General features: G+C 35.4%; 1 protein-coding gene across 1 annotated transcript; it reads left to right on the forward strand.

Annotated features, from left to right (window-relative positions):
• The first annotated feature begins 16,948 nt into the window (after window positions 1-16,948).
• LOC103604184 (olfactory receptor 6C2-like) lies at window positions 16,949-17,887 on the forward strand. Its single transcript, XM_008588764.1, has one exon. It carries the CDS (start codon window positions 16,949-16,951, stop codon window positions 17,885-17,887), a length of 939 nt encoding a protein of 312 aa, XP_008586986.1.
• Window positions 17,888-18,791: the final 904 nt, after the last annotated feature.

The raw sequence follows: 18,791 nt of genomic DNA on the forward strand, positions 1-18,791 counted from the left end.
CCAAAGTCCCCTAAGACAGAAAAAATATTGTTAGAAGAAAAAAGCACTGAGAAAAATCCATTACCAGTCCAAAACAGTTGAAAAAAATAGACAACTCCATCGTTGTAGACCGTGAATTATACACACAATTTATTCTACTCCTCTATTTGATAATCATTATTTATGAAGACAAAATGTAGGTAAAAATAAAACAAACTCATCTATCAACAATTAAATACAACAACCAAACCCTCAACATAATGAATGTCTTCCAAATTCTGTAAAATTTAAATCAAAATAAGACAGAATACCTCTTTTTACACTGAGCGAGAAAAAACAATACTGAGGTATAATTTGTTAAATTATTTTTTTTTAGATTACAGGCAAAAGAATCAAGGGAAATGAAGAAAAAGACGAAGAAGGATTAAAAATTACCTCTCTGCTTCAAATTCAACCTTCAATTGCTTTAATAGATGGATTTCTTTTAAGTGTTTGCTCAAAAGAGGGCACAGGAGGAATATTACAGAAGAAAGGGGGTTTCTCTTGCTACTTCTGACAGCCTAACAGTCTCTTAGAGGTTTGGATGTGAGGACATCTGCCCCAGCCTCTCAACAGGTACACTTGGTCCTTCAGCAACCTCACAATCCTGGCCTGGCTGGTGATCACTGCTTACATGCCTCCTGATATGGAAGGGCCCTTGCACTCTCTGTTGTACCCCCACTCCATCTGCACACCCTCAGGCTTACAAACTGGCTGACTAGCTAGTGCCCCAAGGTGTTGCTTCTGCCTTGCATAGGACTGTAGATTAATTAAGGCCTAGAAAAACCAGTGGACTTTTCTGCCACCCAATGGACTCCTTCTGCAATGAGATTTGAACTACATTGCCTTGTATAGTCAGCCCCCTTTCAAAAATTGTCCTTCCTTGTTAATCCTCCATGAGCCTGAGCCTTAGGGTATCTTCTACAGTTCTCTTATATCCTGTGGAAACTAATTTCACAGAGATTAATAATTCTTTATATTAAATTTCCCCTTTTTAAATCACTCTGTGGTTTCTGTCTCCTGGTTGAATGCAGATGGATACACCAACATAAAGAATGCATGACAGGGCATCAATACAGATCTTATAGATATTAACAGGACAATAGGGAATACTATGAACAATGTTAAACCAACACGTTTGCTAACTTAGATGAAATGGAAAATTTATTTGAAAGATACAAATTAAAAACCTGACACATAAAAAAATAGAAAATCTGCATAAACTTTCTGTTAGAGAAATTGAATTCATATCTAAAAATCTACTACAAAGAAAACTCCAAATTTATATTACCTCACTGGTGAAGACTGTCAAAGGGAGAAATAATCCAGTCTATGCAAAGTCCTTGAGAAAATGGGAAAACTGAACACTTTCCACTCATTTTATAATATCAGCACAAATCTGATAATAATACCAGGAAAAGAAATTATAAGAAGAAAAATATAAACCAATATCACCCATGATCATAGATGCAAGTATTCTTAAGAATATATTAGCAAAGCTTACATCTCAACAATAAGAAAAACCAACAGAAAATTGTCAAGAAAATATATTGGACACTTTATAAGGGAAGATACATGGATAGCCAATAAGCACATGACAAGATGCTCTACAGAATGAAGACAAAGAGGTGGGAACTATAGTGGAGAGTGAACTATCATGCATGGCTGCTGGGCATGTAAAATGATACATAACCACTTTGAAAAACATTTTGGCAGTTTTATATATACATGGCTATCATATGTCTCAGCAAAGCCTCTCATTTATTTGCCCAAGAGAAATGAAAATACACAGTTGGCCTTCCATATCCATGGGTTCCACATCCAAGGATTCAATGAACAAAGTATCAAAATTATTTGGGAAAAATATGAATAAAAAATAACACCACTAAAATAATACGAATAAAAATAATACAACAATTTACATAGCATATACATTGTATTAATTATTATAAGTAATCTAGAGATGATTTAAAGTATATGGGAGGATGTAAATAGATTATATGCAAATACTTAGCCATTTTATATAAGAGTTATCATTTGTGAATTTTGTTATTCGTGAGGCTCCTGAAACCAATCCCCTGTGGATATTGAAGGACTATTATATATCCTCCAAAATGACGTACACGAATGTTTGTAGGAACTTTATTCAGATAGCTCAAAACTGTAGGAGCAGGGAGGTATCAAGCCGGAGAAGCAGAAGAACTGCAAAGACCATGCGCCCTGTGGTGCCAGTGTGCGACCCAGCAGGTAGGTCTCACCACTGCCACCCAACTCCATTCCCAGCCTGGCCGAGTGCATGTGGATCAGGGGGACATCCAGCCAGAGAGGCAGAAGCTCTGCAGAGACCACATGCCCTGCAGTGCCAGCACACAACCCAGCAGGTAGGCCTCGCCGCCACCCCCCAACTCCATCCCTGGCACAGCTGTGTGCACACAGAGCAGGGAGGCATCCAGCCAGAGAAGCAGAAGATCCACAGAGATGATGCACCCTGCAGTGCTGGCACGTTACCCAGCAGGTGGGCCTCGCCACCGCCACCCAACTCCATCCCCAGCCCGGCCAAGTGCATGCTGACAAGAGAGGTGCCTCCCCAGAGAGGCCTAAGACCCAAGGCGACCATGCACCCAAGGCACTAGTGGCCAACCAAGCAGACACTGAGGCACCCATACCAAATTGGCAGCCCCAGCAGAATCCCAGCCAGACAGTAATGTCTAACCAATGGACTATGAAATCCCCTGCCACAATGACTAAACATCAGAGGAAAGATACCAGAAATGTGAAAAATCAAGAAAGTACACCACTAAAGAATAATAACTCTCAAGCTCTAAATCCTATAGAACAAGAAGCCCTTGAAATGTCTGACAAGGAATTTTGAGTGATAATTCTAAGGAAACTAAATGAGATACAAGAAAACTCAGCTAGACAACACAATAAAATGAGGAAAAGTATGCAGGACCTGAAAGAAGAAATGTACAAGGAAATCAATGCGCTAAAAAAGAACGTAGCAGAGCTGGCTGAGCTGAAGAATTCATTCAACAAAATAAAAACCACAACAGAGAGGTTAACCAGCCGGCTTGCAGAAGCAGAAGAGAGAACTTCTGACCTTAAGATGGGCTGTTTGGGCCGGCCCGGTGGCGCACTGCTACGGTGCGCCACTTGGGAGCGTGGCGGCGCTCCCGCCGAGGGTTCGGATCCCACATACAGACCGGTACCCGCTCACTGGCTGAGCGAGGTGTGGGTGCAACACTGAGGGTTGCGATCCCGTTGCCGGTCCCGGTCCGGTACAGGCGCGACACTGAGGGTTGCGATCCGTTGCCGGACACGAAAAAAAAAAAAAAAAAAAAGATGGGCTGTTTGAAATAACACAGGCAGACAAAGAAAAAGAAAAAAGAATTAAATACATTGAAGAAAGTCTAAAAGAGATATCAGACAACCTTAAGCACTCAGATATCCGAGTCATGGGTATTCCAGAAGGGGAGAAAAAAGGAGATTGTATTGAAAACATATTCAACAAAATAGTGGAAGAAAACTTCCCAGGTATAGAAAAAGACACAGATCTTCAGATTCAGGAAGCTCGAAGATCCCCAAACATATTCAACCCATGAATGTCAGGTCACATGTTAGGTCGCAAATCAAGTCTCAACAAATTCAAAAAATTTGGAATTATCCCATGTATTTTTTTCAGACCACAATGGATTAAAATTAGAAATCAATAAAAAATGAAATTTGGGAAACTATACAAACACATGGAAATTAAACAGCATTCTACCTAATGATGTATGGGTCCAAGAAGAAATAAAAGAGGAAATCAAAAAATTTATTGAAACTAATGAAAAAAATAATACATCATACCAAAACCTGTGGGATACTGCAAAAGTGGTACTAAGGGGGAAATTTATCACATTAAATGCTCACTTCAGAAGAATGGAAAGATGGGAAGTGAACAACCTAACACTTCACCTTAAAGAACTAGAAAAACAAGAACAACCAAAACCCAAAGTTAGCAGACGGAAAGAAATCATTAAGATCAGAGCAGAACTTAATGAAAGTGAAAGGGGGGAAATAACACAAAAGATCAATGAATCAAAAAGTTGGTTTTTTGAAAAGATAAATAAAATTGACAAACCATTAGCATGGCTAACAAAAAAAAAAAACAAGAGAGAAGATCCAAATAACAAAAATTAGAAATGAAAAAGGTGATATTACAACTGATATATCTGAAATACAAGTAATCATTAAGGACTACTATAAACAACCATATGACAACAAATTTGAAAATCTGGACGAAATGGATAAATTTCTGGACACACACAAGCTGCCAAAACTGAGCCAAGAACATGTAGAAAATCTGAACAGACCAATAAAAATAAAGGAGATTGAAGCTGTTATCAGAATGCTCCCAACAAAGAACAGCCAGGACCAGATGGATTCACAGCAGAATTTTGCCAAACTTTCAAAGAGGAATCGACACCAATCCTCTACAAACTATTCCAAAAGATTGAAACAGAGGCAATTCTCCCAAACCCATTCTATGAAGCAAACATCACCCTGATACCAAAACCATGTAAAGACACAACTAAAAAAGAAATCCAGGGCCAGCCCGGTGGCGCACTGGATAGTGCGCCGCTTGGGAAGCGTGGCAGCGCTCCCGCCCGAGGGTTCGGATCCCACATACAGACCGGTTCCCGCTCACTGGCTGAGGGAGGCGCGGGAGCAACACCGAGGGTTGCGATCCCGTTGCCGGTCCTCGGTCCGGTACGGGGGCAACACTGAGGGTTGCGATCCGTTGCCGGACACAGAAAAAGACAAAAAGACAAAAAATAAAAATAAAAATAAATAAAATAAAATAAAAAAAAGAAAACCATAGGCCAATATCCTTGATGAGTATAGATGCAAAAATTCTCAATAAAATACTAGCTAACAGAATACAGCAACACATATGCAAGATTAGACACCACGATCAAGTGGGATTCATCCCAGGGATGCAAGGTTGGTTCAACATATGCAAATCAATAAATGTGACACACCATATCAATAAAATCAAACAGAAAGACCATATGATCATCTCTGTAGAGGCTGAAAAAGCATTTGACAAAATTCAACATTCATTCATGACAAAGACCCTCTATAACTCAGGTATAGATGGAAAGTATCTCAACATAATTAAAGCCATATTGGATAAACCCACTGCCAATATCATCCTGAATGCGGAAAAGCTGAAAGCTTTTCCTTTAAGAACAGGAACTACACAAGGATGCCCACTCTCACCACTCCTATTCAACATAGGAATGGAATTAAACAAGGATGTGAAAAATCTCTATAATGAGAACTACAAACCACTGCTGAGACAAATTAAAGAGGATACAAGAAGGTGGAAAGATATCAAATGCTTTTGGATTGGAAGAATCAACATTGTGAAAATGTCCATACTACCCAAAGTGATATACAAATTCTATGCAACCCCCATCAAAATTCCAAGAACATTCTTCTCAGAAATGAAAAAACTATCCAGATGTTTATATGGAATAACAAAAGACCATGCATGGCCAAAGCAATGCTGAGCAAAAAAAATAAAACTGGAGGCATAACACTACCTGACTGTAAACTATACTACAAAGCTATAATAACCAAAACAGCATGGTACTGGCATAAAAACAGATGCACTGATCAATGGAAAAAAGAATAGAAAATCCAGAAATCAACCCACACACTTACAGCCATCTGATCTTTGACAAAGGCACCAAGCCTATACACTGGGGAAGAGACTGCCTCTTCAACAAATGGTGCTGGGATAACAGGTTATCCACATGCAGGAGAATGAAACTAGACCCATACCTCTCATCATATACTAAAATCAATTCAAAGTGGATTAAAGAATTAAATATACACCCTGAAACAATAAACTTCATAAAGAAAACAGGAGAAACACTTCAGGAAGTAGGACTGAGCACAGACTTCATGAATATGACCCCAAAAGCATGGGCAACCAAAGAACCCAATTAAAAAATGGGCAAAAGAGCTAAACAAGTATTTCTCAAAGGAACATATATGAATGGCCAACAGACATATGAAAAAACATCACTCAGCATTCAGGAAATGCAAATCAAAACCTTACTGAGATACCATCTCACCCCAGTTAGGATGGCTAATATCCAAAAGACAGTGAATGATAAATGCTGGTGAAGTTGCGGAGAAAAAGGAACTCTCATACATTGTTGATGGGACTGCAAAATGGTGCAGCCTCTATGGAAAATGGTATGGAGGTTCCTCAAACAATTTCAGATAGATCTACCATATGGTCCAGCTATCCCCCTGCTGGGAATATACCCAGAGGAATGGAAATCATCAAGTCGAAGGTATACCTCTTCTCCAATATTCATTGCAGCACTCTTTACAATAGCTAAGATTTGGAACCAGCCCAAATGTCCATCATCAAATGAGTGGATACGAAAAGGTGGTATATCTACACAATGGAATTCTACTCTGCTGTAAAAAAGAATGAAATACTGCCATTTGGAGCAACACGGATGGACCTTGAGAGAATTATATTAAGTGAAACAAGTCAGGCACAGAAAGAGAAATATCACGTGTTCTCACTTATTCATTGGAGATTAAATAAATAAATAAATAAATAAATAAATAAATAAATAAATAAATAAATAAATACACAAACAACCGGGGGGGAAGGGAAGAAGACACAACAATTACAATTCCTTGAAGCTGATAGGACAAGCAAACAGTTATGAGGCTTTTGGGAGGGAGTGGGGAGAGAGAGGAGGGAGGGACGTTTTGGTAATGGGCTACAATAATCAACCACACTGTATATTGACAAAATAAAATAAAAATTTTTTAAAAAACTGTAAATATCTCAAATGCCCACCAAAAAATGACTGAAGAAACATATTTTGGTACATCGTTTTGGTAATGGGCTACAATAATCAACCACACTGTATATTGACAAAATAAAATAAAAATTTTTTTAAAAACTGTAAATATCTCAAATGCCCACCAAAAAATGACTGAAGAAACATATTTTGGTACATTCATATAATGAAATACTACTCAGAAACAAAAAGGAATATACTGCAGGTACAAATAAAATGGAGCAATTTCAAAAACATTATGCTTAGTGAAAGATGTCAGATACAAAATAGTACATGCTGTATTCCACATATTTAAAGCTCTAGAACAAGAAAAGTAATGTATAGTGACAGAAAGCATATCAGTAATTGCATGGGGTCAGGGAGGAGTATGCTGCCTGCAAAGCATTATGAGGGAACTTTTTGGCATGATAGAGATATGTCTTGTGGTGTGGTGATTACCTGTGAGGATATATTTTTCCTATTTCCTCAAACTTCACACTTAAAATGGATGCATTTTATTATATATAAATTATACTTCAATAAGTTGACATAAAAAGTAGAGGAAATGAGCAAAATACTTCAAGTATTTCACGTAAAGTGATATCTAAATGGCAATTGAGCATATGAAAATGAGGTGTGACCACAAACACATATACGTGCACTCACGCAGATTTGGAGTAAATTCTAAAATGCCCAGGATAGGTTCCAGAAAGATATTTAAAATAACTGGCACTGGCAAAGTGAAACTGGAAGGTGGAAGCAGTTATGTCATAAAAAGAGCTAATCTTCTTCGTTGAGGGGTATAACCATGTGCTTTTTGAACCATAGGCATAACGTTAAGGCAATTTAGTTAAGAGAAAATATCCTGGTGAATAATAGGAAGAAATGCATATCCCCTTCTCTTGGTATTTCTTTCCATGCGAAGGTGCATTCTATTAAAGTATAATTTTCAAAAAGTTAAATAAATATGATTCATGCATTTATTAAATGAACACATATAGGGTATTTTATTCAACTAACGTAACAGTGCAACCAATGAGATGGTAAGGAGCATTCAAGAAATAAGGAATATTTAATCAGAAGACTGCTAAACTAAGTTTTCTAATAGATACTAAACTGGTTAATGCCTTATAGTGCTATAAAACTGTAATCTTTGGGATTATCTTTTCTACTGTACAAAAATATGCAAATTAATGTGTAACTCATGGTGTCTGGGCTAACAGCAAAGCTAAATGCGTGGGCATTTTCCTGTATAATTACATACATTTTGAATGAACCTATTAAGTAATAGCATTGTAAAGATAGGAAATCATTCTCTGCTTTATTTCTAAGATTTGAAAATGTTTTCTCAATTCATTTGTGCTATTCTCCCGGCTTCCCTCCTTCTTAAATTTCCCCTGAATTTGAAAACCAACATATCAGACAGAACTTTTAGAAGGATATGGATAGTTTAGATCCACCCTATTTCCTTTCCTCTTTTATATTGTCCTTCCTGTAGCTGGATTTGACACTGTTCAAAGTTATGCAATAAAAGGATCTTCCCTAGGTGGTAGGATAGGTTTGGATTTCTAACACAGCCTTTCCCATAGATATTACTAACTCAGGGCATTCTTATTTGAATGTTCAATGCCATGTTTTCAGTATCCCTTTCTGTCATAAGACCGATATTTTAACCTCCAATTTACCTGCCTACTTCTCTCTCTAGTTGACTCAGAACTCAAGAAAGAGTAAGGGTGGGAATTCCTTCATATCCCATTTTGTCAACAATTATGAATTAGAGACCGATGCATTTTTTTAAATATAATGAGGTATTACACATTGAGAGCAAAATATATCAATACACTTCAAAATTGTAAAATGTGAGGGAACTTTGTCTCAGAAATACTACTTCTGATAATTTAAAATGAGTAAATAGATGTTTATAGAAGGTAATTATTGGAGAATTTTTAATATATAATTTTATAATACTTAAAATACAGGGAGCTTTATTAAATAAATAATGATTTTCTATAAAAAGAATACAATGCAAAAAATATGATGCACATTTATACTTTTAATAGGAAAAGGTATTTATAATTTTTGACTTAGAAATTGACTACTTTCAGGTATATTTACATATTCTTTCCACTGAAAACACAGGCATAAAACAATTTTGTTAACACTTTATTATCTGTAAATTGAGGAGTAGCCAGAATTGTCTTTTCAGGCAACCATTGTTTTGCAGTTGGAATGTGCCTAATAAACTTGCTACATCTTATTGTCTCCAAGGACACTGTTCCCACTGCTGCCTCTGTTAGGTATTTTGCCAGAATTCAGTGAATAAGAAATTCATTAGTCATGTTTGAACTTTGGTCACAAAGGGCCCTTTATTTATCTTCAGAGATGGTCTCTGCATATCCATAAGAAAATGAGATATTAAAAGTCATCTTTCTTCAGAGCATAAAAATGTATCTTTGCGCACAGAAATCAGGAATCATCTATTTCAAAACCTCCTAAAAATCACCTTGCATTTCATAGGCATTTAAAATAAATGTCTTTTTATTTCAGCTTTGGGAAATAAGAAATTGTTTCCTATGTTTAAAATGGAATAGGAACCATCTTTAATGAGTCTTTTGACAACCCAGAGAGCACTATCAACCGCAAAAAAATTACCTTTGAGTGTGTATGTCTTCAAGAGAGGGGCATTTGTGCATATATTTGACTCCACGTATACTTTCAGTTTTATCTTTGGGAGTATCAGGATTACATCATCAACTAAAACCATGATTACCTTTCATAAGAGTAAGTATGCTCTTGTTTGGTAATTTCAGTTTCTTTTTCATCCAACATTCTATTCCTGGTCTCTGTAAAATGTCATGTCATAGTTATCTTTTTTAAAATTCAGGGATAGCAATAAATTAATGTGGATATATCTAGAAAAAGTTAGATGTTATTTCTGATGTTACTTTGTTCTACAAAAGCTAAATTTGAAGCAGTTGAACTCATTGGAAATATTTATTACATGCGTCTATAAAGAGATGGGTCAGGTGCTGATCAGTCTTTTCATTCTTAGTAGTTATAGCAGAACCAATGATATCATACGTTCTCAAGAAATATATTTTGAGTAAATTCATAAGTGCTCACAGAAACAGGATAATTTTAGAGGCAAACATAAGACCTGCTCCACAATGTCACTGTCACCAATCCATATTTATTTATACCAGGATATAACTATGGTATCCTTCTTTAGAGTGCCAAATTATCTGCAGTGTTGTCATTGGTAATCACTGAGATAAATATAAATGCAAATATTTCTTAGCATACACTAAATTGAAAATATATCTAAATTAAATTAGTTTACCAAAATACTCATTTAATATTTGGACGCATAGAAAATAAGTATTGATGATTAGAAAAGGAGGAGAGTTTTGGAATCTGGAACACTGCTCTGAGTTAGGATACCACAGTCAAAGGCTGAGAGCTTAAGTTTCTCAATTTGGCTCAGATGGGTCAATTTGTTCATGATCCTATCTAAAAGGATACTGAATACCAGCTAATTAATTATTCCCCTGAGCCTGGATTAGTGCTCCTTTTCTATAGAGATACCTATAAACCATAGGTTCTTTTCTATTTATAGTAATCTAATGCTGTCACTTGTTACTATCTTAATAGAAGAAATATGTCTCAATTCACTAACCTTAGAAAAACACACCTTTAGGTTTTTGTGTGATACAGTTTACAAGAATTAAATGAAACCATTATATAACAAATTAATTAATTTTTTCATGAAGGTAGAAAATCCTTTTTTGTAAATAAAATCCTATTTTGTAAATAAAGAGTTCTGTTTTTTCCTCCATCAGGGTAGAAAAGGATTCAAAATAGACTCTTTATTTACAAAAGAAAATAGCTGCTGATATAATTTATGAATGAATGATAGTTGAGAAAGAAATATAGAGTACATATTGCCTCATATCCAAAATGGCAGACTCCCTGAACTCTTTCCTTCATATTTCATAGCAGAACATTGAACAGGATATCAGAGGCACCAAAATTCACAAGCTTTATAAAGAACGAAAAAAGTAAACATAGTAGGCACAGTAGCCATTGATAAGTGGTCTCATGCACTAGCATAACTACTAGAGCAAGTTATGGAGCAAAGTTATGCAAAGGAGGAGGAAGAAGGAAATGAAGAAGAGAAAGTAGAGATAGTGGCTTTAACTTACTATCAGGCACTTTATAAATTATCTCAATAAATTCTCACAATAATTCCATGAGCCAGATATTATTGAGGAAAATGATGCTAAAAAGGACAAGTGGGAATGAGAACACTGGCAGTCTTATTCTAGAGACTAAAAAACACAGAAAGTGTACTCCCTCTTACTAGACATCAGTCTATAGGAAAGCAATGTACATTGTCAGAGACATACCCGTATAGCATCAAAGGCAGTCTCAAAAAAAAATCAGTGCATTTTTACTATTAGGTTCACATAAAAGGAAAAGAAATTATTTTTACAGTTTGTTCTAAAGACCAACTAAATCAATTTAAAGAAGATAACTTGTTTGTGGTATACATGGCCAATATGACATTCATTCTGTCATTTTCACAAACTTGTAAAGAACAGGGCTCCAAATGAAATTTGGCAACGCCATTGGACAATCTACTCAGAAAACCTTATTAAAATAAGAAGAATCATATTATCTTATTAATCTTATTATTTATGTTATTAAAATAAGAATAATCATAGGCCACTGTGGGAATATTAGAAGGGAAGATACCCTGTCTTGAAAAATTATAGCTGGATTTCTGTTGGAATTGATACTAAAACTGAAACTTGAAAGAGGAATATAGAAAGTTAGAGAGCATACACAGGGAGATCATTAAGGGCAAAAGAACCAGCATATGGGAATTCCATGGGTAATTTTAAGCACAGCCTTTTGTAGGAATTGCTAGCATTAAGTCAAGTGAAGCAAATTGAACCAGGAAACATGAAATCAGCAGTCCGACTCTATAGTCTGTACTCTTTGTCTCCATTATATATTTTCTCTTGATGGCAGCCAGAAAAATGCACTAGACAACAGGACAAGAAATTAGATTTATTGTGTGAGTGATACTGGAAATATAGGAAAGATCTTCATATACTAACTAAGGAGCTTAAGTTTTATGATGAGGGGAAAAGGGAGTCATTGAAAGGATTAAGGTGAATGTTTCAGTTATACAAATTTCTTTTACAAACTCAGAAGAAAATAAATAAAACTTTATTTTTTAATTCAACTTAACATCTGTTTCATCTCTTCCCACCAAACCTCACCACCTCGTTCTAGTGAATCATCTCTGTATGTCTGTGTTGCAGCCCTCAACCCAAGTCCGTCTTATTTCTTTTATGTTACATAGTTCAGATGTGTTAAGAGGTACAGAAATGTCAGTGTCCATAACAGTTGGCTTTCGTTGGGCATCCACCATCTCTTCTGGTCCTCAAACACTTATTCATGTGCATCACTGCTGTGGTATCTCTTTTTCCCCTTGTCCATAATGCTCTCCAGGTAGAGATGTTCTCTGCATAAAATTTAAGACATTTTTATTATTCCTGTGGCAAACTGCAAAGCAGGAAACTTTGTGAAGTATCTAAAGTTCTTCTTTACTTTCATGTCACCGCTAGGCATGAGAACCTCTTTCTGCTAATTCTATATAATCTTGAGAATGGGAAAACTCTGTGTGACTTTCTAAACCTCTTTTAGACTATATTCAGGGAGCAGCTAATTATTTCCTACTGTTATTCTCTTTAGATCTATACAGGGAGAAAAATCCAGACAACTAGCTCCTTTTTCCCTCCTTCTACTATTCTGGCTGCCTGTCAGTGGAAGAAGACAGAGGGCCCCAAACACAGAGACCTCATTCAGTCACTAAACTCTCTCTAAACTATTCTCTAACTCTCTTATGCTCTGCTGAAAAAAAAATCCACGTATTCACTAAGAATGAGAACCCTGTTTTCACTCATTGCCCTGACTAAAAATATTTATGGCCTGAAAATATTCCATAATCTCACTGCTTGATATTTTCGAAACTCAAAACCTATAAATGTGCCCCTTCTCCTCTTCACAGTTCTTACCTAAAGCCAAAATGAAGTAACTTCTGTGTAAATCAGAGCTGAATCAAAAAGATTTCATGTAAATACCAAGTACATGAAAAATGTTAGTTAACAATAGATCAAAAACATTTTTCCATAACAAATAGGAGAGGATTAGTCATATCTGGACTTTAGAAAAATGATTCTGATTTATTGATTTTAAAAGACTGAACGGAGGGGAAGCAAAGATGTTAAGCAAATGTTAACATGCTTTTGCAATATTTCAGGTGTGACATAAAGACACCCTGAGTAAAATTAGTGTTGAGAGTGAGCAAAGAAAAGGAATAAATTAACAAGGTATTAAGGATACATGAAATGAAATGACAAGAAATGACATGACCTGGTGATAAACTGGAAACGGGAGTCAAGAAAAAGAAGCAAAAATGTTCTTCTATGAGCCTTAGGATTAACAGGGAAAGAAACGCAATGGTAAGTGCCACATTTAAAATCTTGAAATGTGCACATCTAGAGGGTGCTCAATAGGAGATAAGATAAAATTAGAATGCCCGATATAATAAATATAATGAGTGTTCACCATGTTCCATATGCAGTTGCAGATATTTTATCTATATCATCCAAACTTATCAGTGTAACTCAAATTGTACAAACTATTTTCATCTGAAATTTGAAAATGAAAAAAGCACAGGATACAGAAGTTAAGCAAATTGTTTAAGGACATTCAAATAGGAAAAGGAAAAGCCTGAATTTCAAGGACATTCAAATAGGAAAAGGAAAAGCCTATAAAGTCTAATCTAGATGTCTAAGAATAAGATAAATATTGAAATCAGAAAACTGTAAGATATATTTTCCCTACAAATAAAAATTTAGGAATCATCACGCTGTTTTAAGTCACTTTATTTATAAGAATCTCCAAGATATACAGAACAGAGTAAAAGGATTGCCTAGAAATGAGATTTCAGGTACTCCAACAACCATAGTGATTATAAAAGGAAAAGGAACCATGAAGCAAATGGAAAAGAGCAAAGTAGTACGAAGAAATTCAGGAAAATGTCAGATAGTAAAAATTAACCTGTGAAGACTATCGTAAAGTTAACAGTTCCCAGTCTCATGGACAGCACAGAGTCTGAGTTAAATAAAGACTGAATAGGTCTAATGAGCAAAGAAGGAAAGTAACCAGAGCAGCTTTTTTTTTTAATTGAAGGATAATTGATTATACACATTTAGGGAATACAGCATTGACTACCATCACCTGTGTACAACGTGTGTTGATCAAATACTGTTAATATTATTAATAATATATAATGCAATTTATTTAAGCATTAAATATTAATATATTTTTCATATATTTAATATATTATATATTTTTAAATATCTATTTTAATATATACTTAATAAATTTAATGTTATATATTAATAATATATAATGCAATTAATATATACTGTTATTAATAATATTAACATATATTATTAGCATATTCATTATTATAAATTGCAATTATCCTTTATTACAAATCTTAATTATTCTTTATGCCCCTTACCCAATCTTTCACATATATTATTAGCATATTCATTATTACAAATTGCAATTATCCTTTATTACAAATCTTAATTATTCTTTATGCCCCTTACCCAATCTTTCCCCAACTCCCATCTCCCTCCCCTCTTCCCAGCTCTACTATTTACAGAACAAATCTGTGCGTACTAGATTTGTTCTCTCCTTCTGACAGATCAATGTATTATTGCTGGCTTTTCTTTCTTTCTAACTTTCTTTCCTTTTTTCTAAGCACCCTCTTATGAGTGAGGACTTGCAGTATTTCTCTTTCTGTGTCTGCCTTATTTCACTTATAATTTTCTCCAAGCTCATCCATGTTGCAGCAAATGGTAGAATTTCATTTTTTCTTATTGCTGAGTAGTATTCCATTGTGAATATGTATACCACATTTTCCTTATCTAGTCATCCATTGATGAACATTTAGGTTGGTTCCATATTTTGGCTATTGTAAATAGAGCTGTAGTGAACATGGGAGTCCAGGTATCCCGTCGTCATGATGATTTCCATTCCTTGGGATATATACCCAGAAGTGGGATTGCTGGATCATGTGGTAGTTCCATCTGTAGTTGTTTCAGAAATCTCCATACTGTTTTCCATAATGGCTGTACTATTTTACAGTCCCACCAACAGTGTAGGAGGGTTCCCTTTTCTCCACATCCTCGCCAGCATTTGTTAATCTCTGTCTTTTTAGTGCCAGTCAATCTCACTGGGGTAAGGTACTATCTCAATATGGTTTTGATTTGCATTTCCCTGATGGTTAGTGGTGTTGAGCATTTTTTCATGTACCTATTGGCCATTTGTATGTCTTCCTTTGAGAAATGTGTATTCAGCTCCTTTGCCCATTTTTTAATTGAATTATTTGGGTTTCTTACTCTTAAGTTGTTTGAGTTCCTTGGATATTCTGGATATTAATCCCTTGTTGGATCTATAGTTTGCAAATATTTTCTCCCATTCTGTAGGTTGTCTTTTCACTCTGCTGATTGTTTCCTTTGCTGTACAGAAGGTTTTTAGTCTGGTATAATCCCATCTGTTTATTTTTTCCTTTGTTGCTTGTGCTTTTGGAGTTGTATTCATAAAGTCTTTGCCCAGTCCTACTTCCTAAAATGTTTCCCCTATGTTTCCTTCTAGAAGTTTTATAGTTTTAGGTCTTATATTTAAGTCTTTAATCGATTTTGAATTGATTTTGGTATATGGCAAGACGTATGGATCTGGTTTCATTCTTCTACACATGAAATTTAAAAGGTAGTGAAAAGCGGAAGTATGTTTAAGAAATAGTTTAGTTTAGCTTTGTTAATCTGAAGTTACTAAATGTCATTGTCACTTATAATAAGGTGATTGAGTGTATTTCAAACTGAAACAAGGCTGACCAAAACCAGAAAAATTTATGGATGTGGTTCTTCAGCTCTATAAACATATTTCTAATGTTCTCATTTTTCTGTAATATATTTTGAATCAAAACTATTACTTTAGAATACATACAAGGAGTAAAAAATACCACTATCAAATGTGTTTAAAAAGAAACCAGGAGCTTCATTTTATAATTTTAATATCAAAAATCTCTTATGGAAAACCCTTTGGTGGAAATAAATGAGTACCTTTCAAGACCCAGAGAATTTGAAACCATAGTGGCTAGTTAGAGGACACTAGCCTTTTCACTGTTAATGGAATCTAAAAAAAAAGTAATTAACTAGATGATATAATTTTAGACTTCCACTTGTAATCCAGGGAGGAATTCTGTATAGCATGAGGTTAACCTTGGAAGCATAAAAATATATAACATAGACATTCTCTTCTAACATTAGGAGGAAAAAATAGCCAAAGACAAATATTACAGGTATAAAATACATATATTTAAATAATTTTCTATGGTAAAAACCTCGAAAAGTTTGGACCATAACACATTTAAATGTATCTTTGAGAAAAGATATCCAACAAAAAAGTTTTAAACACGCCTCAGAGAAGCTGGACTGCAACGGGGTGATAAGTATCCATTGTCCGTTTAATAACTGATACACATGTGCACTTTAATGTTAGGATTTTCTTAACAAAGACTTGTTAAATTTATTAGTTTATGTTGGGACTTCTCTACTAAGAGCATGTCTGGGGATAACAATTTAAGGGAAGGTAGAACTGTTGATCCAAAAGCAACTTATTCTAAGGGGACAATTTTTCAATGATGTTTATAAGATAATATGCTGAATTGACACTAATTACAACTGTATTGTTGATTTCATTAGAAGCAGCAGTATGAAATATGTGATTTAAATATGAAGAATCAGTTTGTGTGACACAAACAGGAGGTGATCAAACATCAGCATGTGTTGTGTGCTTGCTTCTCCACTAACCAGCCTTATAGGAGTCACTCTTGAGTTACTTCTCCTGAGGTTAGAAGCTGGCTATATAAAGTCTTTCTTACTATTTCAAGCAGACTGTGCAAAAGACAACAATCAAGGATGAGAAACCACACAGCAATAACAACTTTCATCTTGCTGGGACTGACAGATGACACTCAGCTGCAAATTCTGCTTTTTATCTTTCTATTTGTTTCTTACATTTTGAGTGTCACAGGAAATCTAACAATCATCACCCTCACTCTAACTGATTCCCACCTTAAAACACCCATGTATCTTTTTCTCCAAAATTTCTCCTTCTTAGAAATTTCATTCACAACTGCTTGTGTTCCCAGATTCTTGTATAGCATATTATCTGGGGACAAGTCCATTACCTATGATGCTTGTGCCAGTCAACTGTTGTTTACAGACCTGTTTGCAGTAACGGAATTTTTTCTCCTGGCCGCTATGTCCTGTGATCGCTATGTGGCTATCTGTAAACCACTGCACTACATGATAATCATGAACAGCAGAGTCTGCAACAACTGCATCCTCTCCTGTTGGCTAGCTGCTCTAATCATCATTCTCCCACCAATTAGTTTGGGATTGGGCCTGGAATTCTGTGACTCCAATATCATTGATCATTTTTGCTGTGATGCATCTCCTATCCTAAAGATCTCGTGCTCAGACACATGGTTGATAGAACAAATGGTGATAGTATGTGCTGTGTTGACCTTCATCATCACCCTCTTGTGCATTGTTCTTTCCTACATTTACATTATCAAGACTATTCTAAGATTCCCCTCTGCCCAGCAGAGAAAAAAGGCCTTTTCCACGTGTTCTTCCCACATGATTGTTGTTTCCATTACTTATGGTAGCTGCATCTTCATTTATGTCAAACCTTCAGCCAAGGATGAGGTGACTATTAATAAAGGGATTTCACTCCTTATTATTTCTGTTTCACCAGTGCTGAACCCCTTTATTTACACACTAAGAAACAAGCAAGTGAAGCAAGCTTTCAATGATTCAATTAAAAACATTGCATTCTTCTCAAAGACGTAAAGAGAAAATGAGTTGATGAATCCAACTAAAAAGAAAGATGATATGTATGTAATTTATTCTCCAGTCATATTGATATTCACACTTTCTCTTTTAACTTGCTTACTGTGAACACTGATTATTCCATTACTTATCTCCATTAAAACCAAACTCTATGAGGAAACTTCCTCTTGCAATCTAGTTGAAATTGCTGTTTGTTGTCCTTGAAAACACAATAGACCACACTTTTCTATCATTTTTCCACACTGTTATGTGTGGCTATGTACTATAAGTTATAGCTAACAGAATGAGTGTGGAAGTGATGTGCACTATTTCTAGACCTCACCAATAAAAATCCCAATATGTGATCCACTATTCCTTTTCCCCACCTACCAACCAAATGCCCATGTTTTATGACTTTATAAGCCTCATGTTGATGATGAATGAGCTTGTGAAAACCTACTTCTCTAAAGGACTATAAGGAGACTTCCTCAATCACCACCCAGTTAAAATCCTGTAAACCATCTATGTAAGCCAGAAATAAGTTCCAGCTATATTTGAGCGATTGTCCATGAGATCTATCTTAGAATAATCAGCTACTATAACAAAAATTTAAGATATGTGGCATTTGCAAGCAGTGAGAAAATGGATACAAGATTGGAATCATAAAAATTCATGTAATGCAGTGGGGAAACATTTAGTCAGGTGTTTGCCTGATTTGGAAGGCAGACTACAAGTCTACTTAGATAAAAGCTCAGAGAAAGGAGCAGGATAAAGTCAGTAATGTGTGTTGGCTGTCATTTGCTACATTTTAGAAAGGTATTGCAGAATAGACATGAACTCAATCTGGAAATGGCTGATTTGAGAGCAGAGATTAAAGGGACTAAAGAAGATGCAGAAAATTGGGTTTTAATAAATTTGGAAAATC

This window comes from Galeopterus variegatus, unplaced genomic scaffold, assembly GCF_000696425.1.
Source record: "Galeopterus variegatus unplaced genomic scaffold, G_variegatus-3.0.2 Scaffold5025, whole genome shotgun sequence".
Taxonomy (NCBI): domain Eukaryota; kingdom Metazoa; phylum Chordata; class Mammalia; order Dermoptera; family Cynocephalidae; genus Galeopterus; species Galeopterus variegatus.